At 45.2% G+C, this 20918-nt stretch overlaps 1 protein-coding gene across 37 annotated transcripts in view; it reads left to right on the forward strand.

Annotated features, from left to right (window-relative positions):
- PTK2 (protein tyrosine kinase 2) overlaps positions 1-20918 on the forward strand; it is a 189603-nt gene that overhangs the window by 70656 nt on the left and 98029 nt on the right. For 27 of the 37 annotated variants that reach the window (XR_011259146.1, XM_069600897.1, XM_069600887.1 and 24 more), the window contains 2 exons: positions 4005-4171; positions 17592-17679. Coding sequence is in view for 36 of the 37 variants with exons in the window: in XM_069600897.1 (XP_069456998.1) it covers positions 4005-4171; positions 17592-17679 (255 nt within the window). In the remaining variant the exon portion in view is untranslated. The remainder of the gene's footprint in view (positions 1-4004; positions 4172-17591; positions 17680-20918) is intronic. The other 10 variants (XM_069600909.1, XM_069600911.1, XM_069600915.1 and 7 more) reach the window with 1 other exon arrangement.

The following is a 20918-nucleotide window of genomic DNA, read 5'->3' on the forward strand; positions in this document are numbered from 1 at the left end:
CGTCTACCTCATCAGAACCGACTCAAATGCATTCCTTTTTATATGACCCACTTTCTAGAGTAACAGAAATAAAAACAAAAGTAAACAAGTGGGACCTGACTAAACTTAAAAGCTTTTGCCCAGCAAAGGAAACTATAAGCAAGGTGAAAAGACAACCCTCAGAATGGGAGAAAATAATAGCAAATGAAACAACTGACAAAGGATTAATTTTCAAAATACATATATAACTCAATGCAGAAAACAATCCAATCAAAAAGTGGGAAAAAGACCTAAACAGACATTTCTCCAAAGAAGACCTACGGATGACTTAACAAACACATGAAAAGATGCTCAACATTGCTCATTATTAGAGAAAGGCAAAGCAAAACTACATTGAGATATCACCTCACACCACTCAGAATGGCCATCATCAAAAAGTCTACAAGCAATAAATGCTGGAGAGAGTGTGGAGAAAAGGGAACGCTCTTGCACTGTTGGTGGGAATGTAAATTAATACAGCCACTATGGAAGACGGTATGGAGATTCCTTAAAAAACTAGGAATAAAACCACCATATGACCCAGCAATCCCACTCCTACGCATATACCCTGAGGAAACCAGAATGGAAAAAGACACGTGTATCCCATTGTTCCTTGCAGCACTATTTACAAAAGCTAGAACATGGAAGCAACCTAGATGTCCATTGACAGATGAATTGATAAACATTTTAAGATCCAGGGTTGGCATAAGATGGAGGACAGTCTGTAGTGTTGTCAGTTGTGGTTGGTATAGTTTTGTTGGTGTGCAGTTTGGCTGTACTTATCAAAATGTCACACTGTCAGTAGCTCTGGACCCCGCACATCTGTTTCTGAGCAGCGCTTGTACATGTGTGATGACAGCTGGAAGGGTGCTTGTGGCAGGATTACCTGCATTTCCATCCCCATTTTGCCCCAGAACAGGGAAGCTAAAAAAGAAAAGAAGCCTCCCCCAGCAGTAAAATGGCTGAATTGCTGTGTTCGTGATGAGATGTGAGCACCATGCAGACACTGGCTTCTTTTATTTTCAAATTTGGGAAGAACCCTTTCCTGTGACTGTCTAACATGAGAATTCAGTCAGGAAAACTTATGTGTCTCCAAGGCCTGGGCTGTGATATAAATGAGTCAGCAGAGGTTACAGAGTAGCTAAGTATTGTTTTGTGTATTGTAGGACTAGTTTATCATGAGCCTTTAAAGCCAGGATGAGAAGTTTAATTTGGATCCCATGAGTGGCGTATTAAAAGCCCTCATCCTGTCAGTGCTCTAGAGACAGTCCCTTTTCTAAAGATACGTATCCCAGAAATCATACATATACACTGGCGTTTGCGTGTGTTCTGTGGATGTGGTAGTGTTTGAGCATTTAGTTCTCAAGTTGTTCAGTTCTCCAGACCGCATAGTTGGTTCTCAGAATTACTTGTTACTGAGTACTTATGTGCATTCGACATCAAATATTTAAGTACCTCCTATACTCACAGTCTTGGTTGCTGTCCCTATGGAATGAGAAGTGACATTTCTGAGAGTCCTGGAGAATGAGAAGTAGAACCGAAATCAATATGGAAGCATAATGAAAAGTGAAATAAAAGGAAATGTCTATGTTTATTGCTTTTTTTTTTAGTGGAGAGTGAAATTGCTAACTGTAGGATTAGGTTTAGGTACCAGATCCTACAGTATGGGGACTCTGGTTACACAAACCCAGACTTAAAATTATTCTGGTGTCTTCTGGCAGTGTGATCAAGTGAACTGACAGAAATACTGTCTGTTCCATTAAGACCTCAAGACTAGGAACCTACTTTCCCCCCTAGTCAGCGCCACATTTTTTGGACCAAATCCCTGTAATTTACACCGCTTCTCTGCAGGTGGGCTCCAGTTTGTGCCCACGAGTCAGAGACATGAGGGTAACCTGTGTGAGAGGTCACCAGGGCAGACACCCAGAGAAGGTGGGGTTCTTCCTGGGGTGTCGACAGCAAGCATGAGTGTAAGGAATGGTTTGCACCTGCCGTACCTGCCTGCATCTGGGCGTGGAGGGATTGCCCGACCGGGAGCACAGCAACAGAACGAGAGGCGCAGGCGTGGTGCGGAGCCCTCGCAGGAGCAGGGCTGCTCTGGAGCTCTTGCCACTGGGGGACGTGGGGTCGAGGAGGGATGGCTGGGTGACTAGAGTCTGTGTGCTCTCGGTAGTGAGCTGGCAGAGCAGCAGCAGGAGACAAAGGCACTTTTGTGCGAGCTTGAAAGAGGCGCCAGCTCCTGTCCTTTGCAGTCCAGGGATTTGGATGTTGGCAAGGAGAGGCTGCACAAGTCGCCTTTCAGAGAATTAGCAGAAAAAGATGTCCCTTCCTGTAGGCAGAGCTCACACCCCAGAGTACAGGTTTGCAGGCGAGCTTGGGGTTGGGATCTGGGCTCTGCCCTCCCAGTTCCCCCCCAACGCCCCGCAGGACGCCCTCTGGTAGTGCTCAGCCTGCACTGAATTCACAGCGGCCCTGTATCCAGAAGCCAGAGGGATGCTTTATGCTCATCCCAGTCCCCCTTCCCTGGTGGCTCAGCTGGTAAAGAATCCGCCTGTGATGCTGGAGCCCCCGGTTCGATTCCTGGGTCGGGAAGATCCCCTGGAGAAGGGATAGGCTACCCACTCCAGTATTCTGGCCTGGAGAGTTCCTTGGAACATATGGTCCATGGAGTCACAAGGAGTGGGATGCGATTTTCACTTTCAGTCCCCGTGCCTGAGTCCTGTAGGCTATAGATCCAGTGAGAGTTCATCTTCTGAAGCTGTGGATGGCTCTTCCAGCCGGGTCCTTTCTCTTCGTCTTCCCCCTGCCACTCCTGGGCTGCATACACAGCCTTGTGCTGGGGACTGAGGAGTCCACAAGGGTGGTCAGCAGGCATGGGAGCATGGCACGGGAGCATGGCACATACCCTGCCCGTGCTGTGGACTCCCTGGGTCCCTGACAGTTTTGTATACAGGACACGTTATTTATCTCTTCTTTGGGGTAGGGTTGGGAACACCCTTAATTGTTTATCAACAGCATTGTGTCACAGAAAAGAAATACTAGTGTGTGCAGAACTTTTACATTGTAAGTTATATGATAACTTCAGTTAATTGCTAATTGTTAGAAACCAGTGCATTCTCTAGTAGACAGTACTGATTTTTCTTAATAGACATTTTCTTGTTAATATCTCCATCATTTAAGAAAACATTAATGGCCTAAAAGATTGAGAAGAGTGCAGTGGACTATGATTCCCACGCCCTCACGGGAGGACGGCCTGTGGTTTCCGTCGTGTTCCCAAGTGGGTCTTCCCACGTGTGTTGCCCACTTACAGACGTGTACACGTGACTACCATACCTCTGAGAGCACCTTGCCACAGCTTGGGATAAATGCCGCCTTCTCTAGGGAGCCTTCTCTGATGCTCTCCTTCAGAGGTTGCCCTCATCTCCTCTGAACTCATGGACACACATGTTGGAAGCATTAGGTTGGGGGCTCTTGTGGATTGCTGTATATTAACCAGTAGAGAGCAGATGGTTAGGCCCAACTTGAGGTAGCTTTTTATATGTCATCAATATTATCAGAAACATGACTTTAATTTTGTATTCCTAATTGTATGTGTGTGTGTGTTTTTTTTAATGATACTAAGGTTGCAGCTTGTTCTCAGCAATACTGTTGGTTTGGAAAGTGTAACCCTCCACAGGTCTCATTCTTAGGAAGCCCCCCAAGGGGTGGCCTATGTGGGTGGATGAGTTGGGGTGATGCAGCGGTGGAGCTGCAGAAATCAATAAAGAAAGGGGCAGCGCCTCTTCTTGTGGTTTTAAAAACACTTTTCTTTGTTCATAAAAATACTATTTGTGAAAAATTCCTAAGTAAAATTAAGTGATTTATTTAAATTGATACTCTTTTTACCAAAGATTTCTGGTGATTAACTGAAAGAAATGAACATTGCATTAATTTCTAGCATGCAGTTTTTGTTTATAACAGTCATTTCTGTGGGGGGTATGTTTTAGGGCATCATTCAGAAGATAGTGGACAGTCACAAAGTAAAGCACGTGGCCTGCTATGGATTTCGCCTGAGTCACCTGCGGTCAGAGGAGGTTCACTGGCTCCATTTGGATATGGGTGTCTCCAATGTGAGGGAGAAGTATGAACTTGCCCACCCACCAGAGGAGTGGAAGTAAGATTACAAACCTACTTTGGGGTGACTCGGACGTGGTTTGTTTTGCGTATTAGAAACACACATGAGAGGATGATTATCTGTGTTTACTTTTCTCACTGATGGTCACTGGGACTCCTGTACACACAGAGGTGGCCGGCACTTGTTAGCCAGCGCTCTCTTCTGCACTTCGGTGTAGCCCGTCTTCGGGTGCCCCCGGCGTGGGCTCGCTGGAGCCGTCTCCCGGCTTCCGCTCTTCTGTGACGGTCTTTGGCCCCTCACCCTTCTCTGGCCAGTGCTGCTCCATCAGCCTCTGCTCTGAGCGCTTCCCGAGTCCTAGTGCTTCTGCTCCCTGTGCTGCTGGCATCCTTTCGTGCCTGGAAGTGACCACACCTGATGGCCGTATTGATGTGCTGCAGAGCTCACTCCGTCATGCCCAGTGATCGCAGCTCACCTGAGAGAGGCGGTGTCTGTGTGATGTTCACATACAGCATTGATGCTGGGAAGTGATCTCAGTGAAGTCATACTGACTCTAATGAAACTAAAGTCATTCAAGGTGAAATAAAAGAAGTCCCTATAGTTGTCCTTTCCCTGCTTCTCTCCTAATAATTATTTTTCACTTTTCAGTAAACCATGGTGTTTGTAGGAAATTGTATACCTAAAACACTTAATGTTTGCGAGAAGTATAAGGGAGCTCTTCCACAGGAGCCCCTGTTTTTATAGATAATGCTGCAGAAATAAAGATGATTGTAGCGTAAAGAGAGCATTCAAATGTCAGTTACTTTCCCTTCAAGGATCTAAATAGATAAGATTAGACATTTAAAAAGAAAAACAAACATGTTTAGGTGAGTAAATCTTTAGTTGAATAAAAATACTATCCCAATTACAGCTTATCAGAGAAATATAATTTTCAAATTTGTCAAGTTAGCTGGAACTGACCTAACAAGATAGTCTGTAAGAATATAGTTTGGTTACTTTTCAACAATGGCTGAAAAAGATTTGACCTCCATCTATTTGGTCAGTTAATTAAGCAAGTGTTTAAAAACTAAGAATAGCTAAAAGTTACTTGAACATATCTCTAGGTATTTTTAATTAAAACAATTCTGTTAGCGTTCTGAATTTATGAAACATGTCAGAGGCAGCCTTCATTATAGCAATAGTCTTAGTCCCCAGTAAATTGTTGAATGCAAATCCTGGGGTATCTAAGCTTTGTTTTCATTCTTTTAAGCCAGCTTATTTAACCTTAGTAATAAGGATGTAGGCACTGTTTTATTTAGTGGAGCCTGGATCCTCATAAGTAAGGAAGATTTGACTGACCCTCTTCGAATGAGGGGTGGTGAAGATGATGACATTGATGTGTTGTCACCATTGAGTGGCTGTTAGGAGCCAGGCATTGTGCCAGCTGCGTGCTGTTTATGATTCGTAAACTCTGTATTTTATTTACCCAAACCCGAGGAGGTAAAGACTTGTTATCCTTATTTTGTAGATGAAGACAGAGGCACAACAAAATGGATTTAAGTTGCATTCACATAGTTTGTGGTACAGTTTCCATTTGGATTTAGCTATCTGACTTCACAGTATGGGTTTTTAAAATCAACATGCCCATCTCAATGGGAATAATGTGATCTTCAAAACTGAGTGTAGCTAGGCTTACGAGCTGAGTGAAGGTGCATGGGTTGTCGGTAGAGGTGATGAAAGAAGGAAATGTGATCAGAGATACTGGTGATACATGTGTGATATCTTCAGTAGCGTGAGGATTAATACAAACTGTTATAACAGTGGGAATAGGAGGCTGTTAAAATAATTAAGCATACTTGAAAAAGAACAAAATAGAAGTTCTGGAAGTCATTGGATAGATAAAGCAGCAGATTAGACATAGCTGAACAGTTAGTAAACAGGAAGATGGATCTGAGAAAACTTGCCCAAAACGTAGCACAGAGATGAACAGATGGAAATTATGAAAGCAGATTTATGTAACATGAAGAATGAGAAGGTCAGCCCTTTTCTAACAGGAACTCTGAAGAAGAGAATAAAAAGAATGAGGAAGAGGAAATAATCTGAAGGGAAAATAGCTGAGAACTTTCTAGAATCAGTGAGTGACATGAGTCCTTAAATATAGGATTAACAGAAAAATCTCAAATTGGGTAAATCTAAATGCATACTTTGGCAGATTATAGCAAAATAGTATTGTATGAAAGAAAATGAAAGGATGTTAAAAACAAGCAGAGAAAAATTAGGCTTCTCACAGCATCATCAATGCCAAGAAAATGGTGGTATAATAGCTTCAAAGTTGTGAGGAAATGTAACTGGCAGTCTATATTTGTTTGCATGGTTAAATTATCTCAAGAACAGATATCAGTGAGCACTGGCTTCATGAAGGAAAACTAATGAGAACAGATTTTTTTATACTAAAAAAAGTAGAGCTCAGTACTGGGTGCAGGTTGGAACAGGGGTGATAGAATAAAGCTTTGTCAGCTAAATATGAGGGTAACAGCTCCAACATTAGAAGTACAGCTTAAATGGTCATTGGGCAAGTAGATACTAGAGAAATGTAGGGATCAAAAAGAAGGAAAGAAACAGAAGCATCGTGGGGAAGCAGGATGAATAGAAGTCACAAGTGAGATGCACAGGTGCTAGCAGTGGATGACTGTCAGAGGCTACTAGAGTGGATTAGAACGTGAGGCCAAGCTGTCTGCTGTTCACAGGATGTATCCGGAACAGTGACGTTCAAACATCTTTCTTTGACTCGGAGGAAGCCATGTGTTTTACCATGAGATCTAGCACACGTGTATGCCTGTATGTGTGTCTCAGAGCTGTTTATATGTCCCGGACCTACACATTTCACCAAACTCTACTCAGCGTTATTATTTACGCTGAGGTCAAACGGTTTTCTCGGCAATGTTCTGTTTTGTTCTACGTTAGTAAAATGAATTAATAAATGAATAGTGAAAAGAATTTCCCTGCCTTCTAATGAGTCCTGACTTTCAATTTGAAAAACTCACTTAAAACTTGAGTATAAATATACCAGGCAGATAATAACCAGGAAAAAAGATCAGTATTGTGCTGTTAACACCCTGTGAAATAAATTTTAGGCAAAGAAGCTTTATTATGGATGTAGAGGGCAACCACGTAACAGTAAAATGCTCATTTCACCAATAATTTAATAAGTATAGAAAGAGATGTAGCTCTTAAACTTATAAACTCCTCAAAATATATAAAGCAGAACTAGTCTTGAAGGAATAGGACTTACCATTCTAATAAAGGGAAGAACACAAAACAATAGTTAGTAAACAGTAGTTTTTAAGTTATGTATTTAACTGTTTTCTCTAATGTAGAAATACAGGATCCTGCACATAACTATATATTAAGCAACTTAAAAACATGTTTCTAAGTAATTTATGGTTCAAAGGAAAAGGCCCAGCCTCCTGACAGCCTGGCTTTAATGGGCTCTGCCCCTTCACTGTCCAATCTGCCCTCTGTAGAACCTCCTGGCTACAGCCAGTCACGTAGTCCTGTCTAAGTACAGCCGCCCCTCAGTGTCTGTGGGTTCCCTGGTACCGCAGCCAGGGAACCAGGCTTCAACCAACTACAGATCCAAAATTCTGGGTGTGAGGGTGGATTCCAGAGAGTTCCAAAAAGCAAAACTTGAACTTGCTGTGCCAGTAACTGGTTACATAGCATTTACGTTGTACATTGCATTGTAAATAATCCTGATGCTCTCAAGTGTATGAGAGTTTGTGCAATGTCGTGCAGCTTTTGTGCACAGACTGCACCATTTTACACGAGCATTTCGTGATCTCAGTGTCTGTGGGGTTCTGGGACCAAGCCCCTGTGGATGCCAAGCATGCTTTCTTCACTCAGCCTCCTGGATACCAGACTCTTCTGGTGAAGGGTTTCCTCCTGCTTCATTGACCATCGCTGCCTTCTGCTGACGTTGATATTTGGGGCTGCTCCACTGACCTCTCCCTAGCCTCCCTAGACCTGCCTTTGGTGTTAAATTCACACTTTCCTTGGATAATCTCAGGAAACCAACGGACAGGTCACTACAATAACCCAGGAAAAAGTCACAGAAGATGATGGACCAGGAGAGTAGTACTTGGAGGAGCGAGAAGCAGCTATACTGAGATACGTTACAAGGTTGAGCTCAGAATTTGTGAACAAACCTTTTAAAATGTGAACATCCAAAGAAATGGGTAAACCATTCCCGCTCAGAAATTTCCAGGAGCTACCCCCCACCCCTCCCCCGGCCCCGACTCACCCGGAGCTCACTCCAGGTTTGTGGTTACCTCTTGGTCTTTTCTCCACCTCCTGCTCCCCTACCTTCACTGGAGCAGCTGTGGTCTCTTTGAAGTTTCAGTTTTCATAGGTGCTCAGGTTGGGGTCTCATTTGATGGTCTCTTCGCTGTTGCCTGCCTTCTTGTTGAACAGAACAGCTCTTGTCTCATTTCTCTCTTTGCCTTTATCTTTTCCAGCTTTCCACTTGCTCAGCCTTGGCCACACTGGCTCTTAAACACCCCAAGCGGCTTGTCCCTAGTGCCTCTGAACTTGATGCTCTGCTGCTGCATATGCTGTTCTGCTGTTGCTGGCATGGCTTGGCCCTCCCCTTGTTAGGGCAGGTGCTCCACCGTCACCTCCTCCCCGGGGCCTTCTCCAGCCTTTCTGTCTGCAGAGCCCCCTGCCTGCCTGGGACAGTCTTTCTCCCTCAGGGCCTCCATCGTGTTCACTGCTCTACTGCTGGGTTCTGGTCATGCCTGGGATAAAGTAGGCACCTGGTAAAATGCAGTTTAAGGGGAAGTGAGTCAGTGATAATGAAATTACCAACTAGAAACCGAATAGTACTACTTAGTAACAGTCTTCTCATATTAGCTTGCTGCGTATTGGATGTCAGACATTGTGTGAGAGGCTTGATAACCTGCCCACGGTCACACAGCTTCAGTGGGTGGCAGAGTGGAAACTGGCTTCACGCACCAGCTCTTTCTTCTCCCTGCCTGTGTTCAGTGTGTGACTACAGGAGACAGAACGTGGAGATCTCCTCCCTCAGTCCGTGAGGGCAGCTGCAGCTCTGGCTTTAGTTCTGAGCAGGACGTGAACACTGAAACGAAAGTGCCAGGACTCATCGGAATAATGACGTTAGTTTCTACTCCTGTGAGGTTTTTGAGCGTAGATTTTTATTTTTCACACTATCTGCTATAGCATCTATTCATATTGTTAAGTAAATCTGAGAGCTAAGCTTGTTTAATTGAGTCTTCATTTCTTCCAATGCCTCTGTAAGCACGTGCAGCACACATTTGGTAGTAACTGTCTCAGGCAGGGTGGCCCTACAGAGTTGTCACGACATGTCATCGGGGAAGGGAAGGGCTGGTTTCATACATGTCCTCATAGGAAGAGGAACAACAGAATTAGATCCTGCCTTGAGCAATACACAGAAGTCCACCTGAGGTGGATCAAGTTTTTAAAAAAAGTTTAATGAAACATAGAGTGAATGTGTCTCTAATGGGACGTATAGTGAATGTGTCTTTGGCCCTAGAGCAGGAAGATTTTCTTAGTAACCCAAAAACGTTCATTCTTAAAAGACGAGAATAGCAAATTTGCCCTTTATGAGATGAAAGCATTCTGTACATCAAAAGATGTATTTTTAGAAAGTGCAGAAAGGACAATTCCTCAGTGTTCCGGTGGTTTAGCTGCTTTTACTGCTGAGGGTCTGGGTTCAATCCTTGGTTGGGGAACTAAGATCCCACAAGTTATGAGGTGTGGCCAAAAGGAAAAATGCAGAAACAAGTTGCAACTCGTGTAATTGACAGAAGATGGTGTCAGGAGTTCTGCTGATAAACATAAGGATCGTAAATTCCCCAACAGATGGGCAAGAAACATGAAGGTATTTTCATAAAAGGGTAGACAGGTTTGACCTGTCATCACAGGAAGACACTGTCAGCTTCCTTAGTGCTCAGGGAGGTCTGAATCTGGACCAGTATATTCCATCTACACTGTTTGGTTGACAAAAAGTATTAAAAAGTTGTCCATCAGTATTAATAGCGGGAAAGGTTAAGGATCTGATGATGATACCGAAACACCAGTCTGGGTGCCCAACACACTGTAAAGGCCAAAGAAACTGAAACGTCAAAGAGTTTGGAGCAGAGGAAGGCGTATTGAAGGTGAGGCAAGGAGATGGCTGGCTCGAGCCTTTAAAACCCCAAGCTCTACGAGAGCTTTCAGCAAAGCTGTTTTCTAGGAAAGGTGAGGGAGGGGCGGGGCTAGCTGTTGCAAACTGCTGGGGGTCAGAGCCTTCGTTCCCAAGGTCAGGTCATGGCCAGGTAACGATGCTCCTGTGAGTCTCCACCAAACGAACGTTATTCTCTGTTCTGACAAGAAAGGGCCAGGTCCCCAGGCCCAGCTCTCCCTCTCCGAGGTCCAGTTCTGGCCGAGAGGAGGTGAGCCCAGCCGGTGGCTCCCTCAGGGCCAGGCCCCACACCCTGCCCAGCTGTCATCACTGAGGGGGCCGGGTGCCCAGGACCCAAAGGGCCCTCAGGCTCCTCAGGCCACCCAAACAGGCAGGGAGGGGCAGGTCCTGCAGACGGCATGCTATGCAGGCTGCTGTCACCATTAGGTCGTGGAGGCAGGGATGGGAGGAGGGTCGCTGCCACCTCAAGACCTGGGCCCGGCCAGTGGGTGTCCTTGACGAGGGCTCTGGAACCCTGCAGGACACAGCCTGTGGCCTGCCCCCTGGGCCCCCTAGCTCACCATCTGGTGCTGACCAGTGGCTGAGCGGGACCACTAACGGTCGCTCACTGATGGTTGGTCACCTGGGCAGGGGCCCGCTGAAGCACTGACTGATGGCTGAGTGGGCCCAGTAACCGTTGCCTGAAAGTGGGTGCAGAGTAGCATCAGTCACCGCAGCTGCATGCTCAGGGCTGCGCGTGGCTGTGCTCTTTGCAATTCAAGATCTTGCCTGCAGCTTAGCCTCTGCATGACATGGCCTTGGTCCTGCTGTTCCACTTCAGGTTCTGTCCTTGAGAGACTTGCGTTTCTATGCTAGGCTGGAGACCCAAGGACGTTCATGGAATAGCCAGTGACAGAATATTCACAGTGGAATGTTGTGCGAGTCAGAATGAGGAAAGCATCGAGACTTGGAGCTCTGGATAAAACTTAGCCAGGTGACAGTGTGTGACAAAAGGCAGTCTTGGGGCAATGCTGTGGATGCAACTAAATACTGTTGAATTGCACACTTTAAATTGGCTGCTTTGGGGGGAGTTAGGGATGCCATGTGGCTTGTGAGAGCTTAGTTCCCTGACCAGGGACTGAACCTGGACCCTGGCAGTGAAAGGCCCAAGTCCTAACCACTGGGCCGCCAGGGAATTCTCTGAAATGGTTGCTTTTTATGTGAATTTTACCTCAGTTAAAAAACAAAAAGTAAGTCCCAGAGGATGACATACAACATCATATACAAGTAAAAAGCAAAACAAACATAAAAAAATATTGTTGGGAACACATGAGGTGGGTGAGACAATATGGGACCTGTAGATACAGGGTCAGGAGGAGGTGGTCAGTCCAGGGCTTCTGCGGGGACCGCACCCAGCCTCCAGCCTCGTGAGGGCCCTCAGGAGCCTTTGCGGAGCCTCAGGTCTGCGGCAGAGCCCACAGCCCCTGCGCTGCACCACCCTGCTTCCTTCCCAGTCTGCTCGCCTGTGCCCGGGGTCCTGGGAGATCCCGGTTGAGTAGGTGGTGGTTGCTAGGCTCTGGGGTCAGCCAGAGAAGTTCGAATACAGTGCCCTTCCTAGTTTGTCCTGTAGCCATAAGTGCCATGCAGTTTTGAGAGCTTTGCCCCAAGCAGATTTAAACTTTAAAGTTTTGTGCCTAGATAATTAAATTCTAGCTAGCTAAATTTTGGTGTTCTGAAAGCACTTACACCGAGTGGTCTGACTTCTGAGCAGGTTAATCAGATAAACAGCCTGGTCCTTTTGGTGTGGGATTCAGGGCTTTGAGAGCCAGACCTGAGAGGAGGCTCTGTTGGCCTTTGTGAGAGAACTGTGGGGCTTCTGCAGAGCGAGTGAAAAAGAAAGTCCTTTTCTTTGTTATCAGATGTGGTTCACATTCTCCTGTTCACGGCTGATGAACAGCTCCTCCATCTGCAGAGACATGATTCTTTTTTCAGACCTTTTGCAGGAGGGAAAAAAAAAGTCCTTTATTTAGAGGAAAGGTATCTTTTTTTCATAGATGACAAAAGAAAATGACTAATGATAGCTGAGGAAGTTTTAGATTGTATTTTGATAGTTTCCTATTTTATCTTGAAATGATATTATCTGTGCATATACCTTAGTTTGAAAGGCTAGTTTTTCATTATGACACTGAATTCAACAAGAATTCTTTAGAATATTTAAATCAGTAAGACAGTAAATAGAGGAACATTCTGACAAGTTTGGAAGTGACACCTTTTAGAAAAACAGGATAGACTTCCAAATTTGCTGATTGATTAATTAAACGTTTACTGGATACATCTGCACCACACACAGCACAAAAATGAACAGATTTCTGGCTGGTCTGTGGCTGCAAAAAGCTGAGGTTCATTGACCAGGCTGGTTTAAAACTGGCTCTGGTGGGTATTTTGTTAACACAGCTACAGGACAGTCAGTCTTAAGTTTGTGAGAATTTATTTTTATTCTTAACGTGTTATCAAAAAGTTGCAGAAACAGTACACAGAACTCCTGTGTCCCCTTCAGCCCTCCTCCCCTAAATGTTAAAACCTTAGTTAAGTACAGTTTAGTTGTTGAAACTAGGACCTTAGCATTGCTGCGGCAGTCCTAACTGATGCACAGATGTCATCAGGGTTCAGGGTGTCCGTCTTCCAGCCTGGGATCCCCACCAGAGCATCGTGCACCTCTGTGTCCTGTCGCCTTGCCTCTCCTCTGATCTGCAGCAGGTCCTCAGGCTCTCTCTCTCTCTGTCGTGACCTTGGCCCTCTTGAAGTGCACTGGCTGGTGGGTGTGCTGTGTTCTTCAGTTTGGGTTTGTTTGGTGTTTTATTTTTCCCCATGATTATATTGAGTTTAAGCATTTGGGGAAGAGCACCACAGTCAAGCTATTGTTTTCACTTAGCATTTTATCAGTGAGTCCTTGATGATGATAAGATTCATTTTACTGGGCTTCCCTGGTGGCTCAGAGGTTAAAGCGTCTGCCTGGAATGCGGGAGACGCGGGTTCGATCCCTGGGTCAGGAAGATCCCCTGGAGAAAGAAATGGCAACCCACTCCAGTACTCTTGCCTGGAGAATCCCATGGGGGGAGGAGCCAGGTAGGCTACAGTCCATGGGGTCACAAAGAGTCGGACATGACTGAGCGACTTAACTTTAACTTGGATCATTTAATTTAAGGTGGTGGACAGGTTTCTCTGCTAGAAGGTTGTTTTCCCCCCTCGTTGTAATTAAGTAATATCTTCTGAGGAAATACAGAGACTCTGCAGTTTCTCTTTCATTGTATTTTCGCCCACTCAACATCATTGATGATTCTTTTTTGCAGTATTAGTGTAATTTCTGCCAAATGGTGAATTTCTGTCCTCCCTTCTAGGCTTTTAAAATGGGAAGTCTGTGTAAGAACAGCTGCCCACACCCCACTATTTCCAAGGGTCATCTGTGTAGTTTCCTGAAATTGTACTTTTGTTTATTTCACTACACACAGTCTGACTAGCTGAGCCTTCTCAGGGTTATTTGAATATTCATCCAACTCAACTTTCAAAAACATTTCCTACTCCTCCCCATCATTAGTTCATTAATGAACTAATGAGTATCTTGGTGAACTTGTGGGTATCTTGGTGCTCATAGTTGGAGATAAGACTGAGGAAGTTAGGTGTTGGCAGCGTCAATGGTAATACATTAACTTAGGCGACAGAGGATGAGATGGTTGGATGACATCACCGACTCAGTGAACTTGAATTTGAGCAAACTACGGGAGATAGTGAAAGACCGGGAAGCCTGGCGTGCTGCAGTTCATGGGGTCGCAAAGAATCAGACACGACTTAAGTGACTGAACAACAACAATTACTTAGAAGCAGAAGCGAAAGGATGATCTTATCTGGGACGTGTTGTAGTTAGCCGCTGTTCAGAAATCATGGAGTGGCATAGAGCAGAGACATGGAAATGTTTTATCAAGACACAGCCAGGCTCTTAGAATAGTAGCAGAAGTTTCACTATGAGGAAAATGGACAGTTTCCTGGAGGAGAAGGGAGAGGGGATGCTGGCATGGCTGGGCCAGGACCCTGTGGGTGCCAGGCGTGGGGTTTAAGGACTGGGGCGAGGTGACTGGACTGGAATTGAACTCAGAGACTTGAGCGGAGTTCCCGTAGGGCTGTGAGGGAGGAAATGCTATATTGTAGTGGATTGAAGCAGGGAACAGGAAACCCCATCACAATCTAGAGACCTTGCCCAACCCCACAAGCAAGACCCAACCCACGTACACTCCTCTCTGTTCTAAGCATAGGTGTCTTCTCTTAGGTTCATGCTGCCTCTGGGCCTTCAGGTGTGTTTCTGCTGAAGTGGAATCCCAGGGCTGCCTGTTAACAGCTGTGGGACCTTGGCTATTAGCGGATGTCCTCAAAGTCTGGTCTCCCCCATCTAGGAAGATGGGGTGAACTGGGCACCTGGTCACTATTACCAGTCCCTTCCCGGCCTCCTTGTGGCCCTGTTGTCTGCTCGTCACAGCCCGCCTGGCTGGGCGCCAGGACTGTGCTGTTCCCACGGCCCCCTTTCCCACCAGGACGAGCCCCGGATTGTGGCGAACAGGGTCCTGTGTGGCCTGCCCGCCTCTGTTCCCCACCTCCCTGAAGCCCTTTTACTCACAGGGGCTGCGGCTGCGTTCCTCCAGGCAGCCTCTGGCCGCAGGGCATGTGCTTGTTTTCTTCCTGCCGATACTGCCCTGCTCCCTTCCTGTCTTCCTTTAGGTCTCTGTTCAGGTGTCTGGAGTCGGCTGCTTCCCTGGCGCCCTTTACAGAATGTTGCTTCGTCATCTGTTACTCCCCTTACCTTGCTTTTGTCTTTATCACATTACCACCTCAGAGATACTCAGCGTATCTGCTATCTGGCTGCCACCACAAAAATAGAAATTTTCCGAAGGCTGGTACTTCCTGCCTGTTTTATTCACCAGTGTCTTCCACTCTGGAACCGCGTCTGTAGATGACTGGTGCCAAAATATTTGTTGAGTAATGGCTAATACGGTGGATCAGCCGTCAAGACGGCTGTGATGTGTGCAGTGACAGCCCTTTCACTTCTCCCAGCGTCCTGATGAGGGCTTCTCTGACGGCTCAGTTGGTAAAGAATCCATCCACCTGCAATGCAGGAGACCCTGGTTCAATCCCTGGGTCGGGCAGATCCGCCAGAGAAGGGAACGGCTGCCCACTCCAGTGGTCTGGAGAATTCTATGGGCTGTGTATAGTCCATGGGGTCGCAAAGAGTTGGGTGAGGAAATTGAGGCGCAGAGAAGTGATGGCAGACAGAGAACAAGGGGTGGAGCCAGAACCCAGGCATAGGTGGTCTTGATGCAGAGCTTTCTTTCTGCTCCTCCTGGGGGTTGTTGCTGATGAAAAGAGGTCATCTGGTTAAAACGCTTGTCGCGACTTCTGTGACATCCTAAGTAGTCCCTGAACATTATTTGATATCATCATCATCATCGTCGGGATGATGTTAAGAGCCTGGACGTGTAGCCAGGCTGCCAAATGTTTAGCAGGCCAAAACAGACTGCCAGTTTTTTTTTTCCTGTAATCATTAAAATGGGGCAATGTTAATACCAAAGCCTCCTGCAGCCTGTTGATCCTGGAGCTTCCAGCCTGGAAACTGGCTGCCTACTGCTTATTCTTGCTGAGCGTCATTCTCCTACTCTGCTGAATATGAATAACTATGCTCTTGTTCTCTGATTATTATGTTGATTAAGAGAAATGGTGCCTGTAAGGTGCGTGCTAAGTCCTAAACTCAAAATGAAATTATTCTGCTTCTATCAACAGTTGTCCAGTGAGAATGTCTACAGAAAGTTATTGAACTCCTGAGATTCAAAGTACAGTGGAACTTTATTGTTTGACAGTTGTATATTTTAATAAGATAGACCCTTGAAAATCTCAGCAAAACATGTGTATGTGTACCTTGCATTGAACCACCCTTAACTGAACCAAAAGAATTGTATTGACTCCTTTGTGTTTTTTTTCCTCATGAGCTTAATACAATTTTAAAAGATCAATTTATGAAATTTTTAGAAAAAAAACTCTTAACTTTTGTGTAAGAAAATATTTTATAAACATTAAAAGAATTTACTGAAAAGAAAAAGATAAATAAGACTACATAAAAACAAAAGATGCCATTAAAATTAGAAGATTAAAAAAATAGGTTTTAAAATTATCATTAAAATAGTGAAAGGCAAGCCATAGAGTAGGAGAAGATATATCTTCACTAAGTCTAACAAAGGCCTCGCATCCAAAATTTGTAAAGAATACCTACCAATCAGTGGGGTGGGGTGGGACAGACAGCTCAGTAGAAACAAAGGACAAAAGGTCTAACAGACACTTCACTAAAGAAGATAACCAAAATGGCCGGCTGCCAGAGACATGCCCATTCTTGTTATTCATCAAGGAAGTACTGATTAAAGCAAGTGTGCGCTCTTGCAGTGAACATTAGGGTGACTAACACGAAAAGGCTGGACGTGCAAGTAGAGGTGAGGAACGTGGAACGGCTCCCGCGCGTGGAAGTGGAGTATGTGCTGCTACAGCCCTGTAGCTTGTTTTCGGTCATGTCTGCTCTGGACAGTGTGTGTGCGTGTTGTGATCCAGTGATGTGTTCTTGGTGTACCCCCAGCAGAGATGCGTACGTGCTTGTGAGAGTGCATACGGGTGGACACACAGATATGTACAGAATGAGGAACAGAGAGAGCGTTCTGGTGAAACTTGTTTTGGTCATTCTTGAGGTTTGGTTTCCTGAGAAAAATTGCTTTTTAGAGGGCTATAAAAAGTGTTCATAGCATTATTCCTCACAGCCCCGAGGTGGAAACCACTCAGCAGCCTTCAGGGTAACGTGGATGAGTCACTGGGGTGTGTTGCACAGTGCAGGGCCGAAGAGACAGTGGAGTCTCCTGAAAGGAGCCAGACACATCCTGTGTGACTCCAGGCAGGCAAAGCTCGCCTTCCCAGGGCAGAACATGATGCTGCCCTCGGGCGGTGGGGCTGGAGGGACTTCTGGGTGAAACTCTGGGTATTTCGTCAGCTTCTGTCTCCTGCGGGAACCTCGGGCTGTAGCACACTCACATGCACATTTTATTTTTTTATTTTTTGCAGCAAAAGGAAACATTTACAGATTATATTTAAACTTATTTTTAGAATAATATTTCAGTAATTGGCAGTGCCATACTCAATATTGTTTGGACTGTGAAGAAGAAATGACTTATTTCTAATTGTTTTCCTTTGTTAATTATTTTTTAGATATGAATTGAGAATTCGTTATTTGCCAAAAGGATTTCTAAACCAGTTTACTGAAGACAAGCCAACTTTGAATTTCTTCTATCAACAGGTATAGAACAGTGCTTTAATGCATTTTTTTCCTTTGTTTCTTTCAATCCTGTTTATTTCATGGTTTTATTTTAGAACTAGATTAAGTCTAACATTTGGGAGAATATGAGTTTGTCACTGTATGGCAGTGAGATTCTTATACCTCATAAGAAATTAGGAGTTTTTGTTACTTTGTGGATTTTTGTATACTGGGCAAATTTTGTATACTTTAAGTAGAAACAGTAAGTCCTAAGTGATACAACCTTTGCTCTATCTTTAATTCAAGTATAATTATCATGCCTGAATATCAACAAACTTGTCAGATGTTTATCCAGAGCCAACTGTTCCCATATAATTTCAGTAGCAGTTTGTGTAAAACCAGAAGTGACTTTTTAAACTAAAAGTAGCTTTCTTACTACCCATAAGGGTAGATAATACATACATGTGGCATAAATTCTAAATTCTCTGTAAGGTTTTAGTTAGACAGTAAATACATGTGGCATAAATTCTGAATTCTCCATCTAGTGAGCTTCCTGTAAACAGTTCCTTGCTGTTCGGTCCTATGCTGTTTGCAAGCACAAGTGATGTGACGTACCTTGGAGGGATGCTGACACAGGGGGGGTGTCGAGTCCAGGTGGCTCCCTTGCCAGATGTCGTCTAAGGAACTTTGTAGCTGAGGAAGAGATGAACTTTATAAAACACAGTACATTGAAATCTGTGCTAAAGTGGTTTGAAAGGAAATGGGCGAGAGAGCCGGGACCACACCGTGTAAGGAGCAGGTTTTAGGTTCTCTCCTGCAGATTGTTGAGAGTATTTAAAGAATTTAAGTAAGGAATGTCTTGATTGGATTTTTTTTTTTTTTTAATAAGCCCACCCTAATGAGGTGGCAGTAGTCGGGGTGGATTGGACCTTAAAAAGGCTGCGAGCAAGTTGGGGGCTCTTTAGGTGTTTAGGCAAGAAGTTAGAAAGTTGGGAGGTAGAACGGTGTGGTAGTAAGCAGATTTAGTGGGTGGATTTGGTGGACTCAGAGACTGAACAAACTGGAGCAGGAAAGTGAGGAAGGAAAAGGCTGATGGGTTTAGATAGGCGGCATACTTCTATTCTTCTCTCTTGTAGATGATTTGAATCACTGGTGTAATTTCTTTGAAAAAGAAATCCACCCACTGAAGACATCTGTGACTGCTTTAGTGACATTGATTCCAGGATGCCTGAGACGGGCCTAAATAGCTCTCAGTTATTCCTTTTTATAATTTCTAGGCTAACCTGAAAGTCAGCAACGTTTTTGTTCCTTTCACACTGTTACTAGGTTGTCCTAGTTTTTCCTTTCAGAAGCCCTTGCTTCTGTGTATATGATTAAAAGCTAGCACCCGCGCCGGCCTATCCCAGATTTTCCCTTACTGATGGGACGTGTCTCAGTGCAGTCTCTGACTCAGGTGAGTGGTCCCTGTAAAGCCTAAGGGGTGTGAGGCGTCTTGGAGGTGTGCTGTGCTGGTCATACATGTCACAGCTCCATGGTGCCAGGTGCCTCCACGAGTTTCTTCACAGGGGGTATATAACACCTCCTGAAGAGAGTCTTTATGTTGATGAAATGAGACACTACTGTCTGCCACCCTGGAATTCCGGCCTGTAGACAGGACCCAGCTTTGAGGACTTAGCACATCACGTGTGAGTCCCGGTCTGAGTGTGCGCAGCTTGCTGTGGGATGGGACACACCTCGTCCTGCCGTGTGCCCTGCGTGCCCACCTTCCCGCCCCACCACCCCTCTCTGCTTTCATCCATTCCTAGAGTTTCTCTTCAGCCTGAAGTGAAGTGAAGTCGCTCAGTCGTGTCCAACTCTTTGCGACCCCATGGACCGTGCAGCCCGTGGAATGCTCCACGCCAGAATACTGGAGTGTGGGTAGCCTTTCCCTTCTCCAGGGAATCTTCCCAACCCAGGGATTGAACCCAGGTCTTCTGCATCGTGGGCGGATTCTTAACCAGCTGAGCCACAGGGAAGCCCAAGAATACTGGAGTGGGTAGCCTATGCCTTCTCTAGCCGATCTTCCTGACCCAGGTATTGAACCGGGGTCTCCCGCACTGCAGGCGGATTCTTTACCAACTAAGCCACAGGATAGCTCAGTTGGTAAAGAATCCGCCTGCAATGCGGGAGACCTGGTTTCGATTCCTGGGTTGGGAAGATCCCCTGGAGAAGGGAATAGCTACCCACTCCAGTATTCTGCCCTGGAGAATTCCATGGACTGTATGGTCCATGGGATCACAAAGAGTTGGACACGACTGAGCAACTTTCACTTTCATCCTAATAATTAGTCCCAGGTGGCTCAGGTGGTAAAGAATCTGCCTGCAGTCCAGGAGACCTGGGTTCAGTCCCTGGGTCGGGAAGATCCTGAGAATTTCTTTTGTTTCCTGTATGCTTTTATAATGTCCTACCAAGTACCTGTGATTTAAAGGAAAATAGAAGTGTAGTCATAGTAACGTCCCTTTCCTGTGTTGATGGCCGGTGTTACTGCTCACCTTGGCCCATGTATCAGGCTTAACTGACGCTACATGGGGCCAGGTAGATATGCCAGAATTACCAAGAGGGAAGAAAAAAGAAAAACGCTGTGATTTGTTGGAACTAATGAATTGGCAAGAATACCAAGAGCTTTAAATAGGTTCAGATTTGTATGTGACACCGTTGACATCGACAGTTTTGTAAGTTAAGTTGCATACTGGCAGTTTCATAAGATTGGAATTAATTATTCCACTTTGGGGGATTCATTCTAAATAAGATGCACCTGTGTGTGTATGTGCAGGGGTGCTGTTGGCACATGTCAGTGACAGACAGGAACTCGGGGCCATTGTGTGACCCGTGCTGGCTCTTACCACAGTGGCATGTTTTCGTGCATGTGTTTTATGAACCTGGTATTTTATTGAACCTCACGTGTGGGAATCTTTAGGGTCTACACTGGGAAATAGTGACCACTTCTGAGTGTTTTTTGTTCTTGTGTTTTCCAGGAATTCAGTTTATTTCAGTTCAGTTCATTCGCTCAGTCATGCCTGACTCTTTCTGACCCCATGGACTGCAGCACACCAGGCCTCCCTGTCCATCCCAGAGTTTATTCAAACTCATGTCTGTTGAGTTGATGATGCCATCCAACCATCTCATCCTTTGTCATCCCCTTCTGCTCCCACCTTCAATCTTTCCCAGGATCAGAGTCTTTTCAAATGAGTCAGTTCTTTGCATCAGGTGGCTAGAGTATTGGAGTTTCAGCTTCAACATCA

The sequence above is a fragment of the Ovis canadensis genome, chromosome 9 (genome assembly GCF_042477335.2).
Source record: "Ovis canadensis isolate MfBH-ARS-UI-01 breed Bighorn chromosome 9, ARS-UI_OviCan_v2, whole genome shotgun sequence".
Classification (NCBI taxonomy): domain Eukaryota; kingdom Metazoa; phylum Chordata; class Mammalia; order Artiodactyla; family Bovidae; genus Ovis; species Ovis canadensis.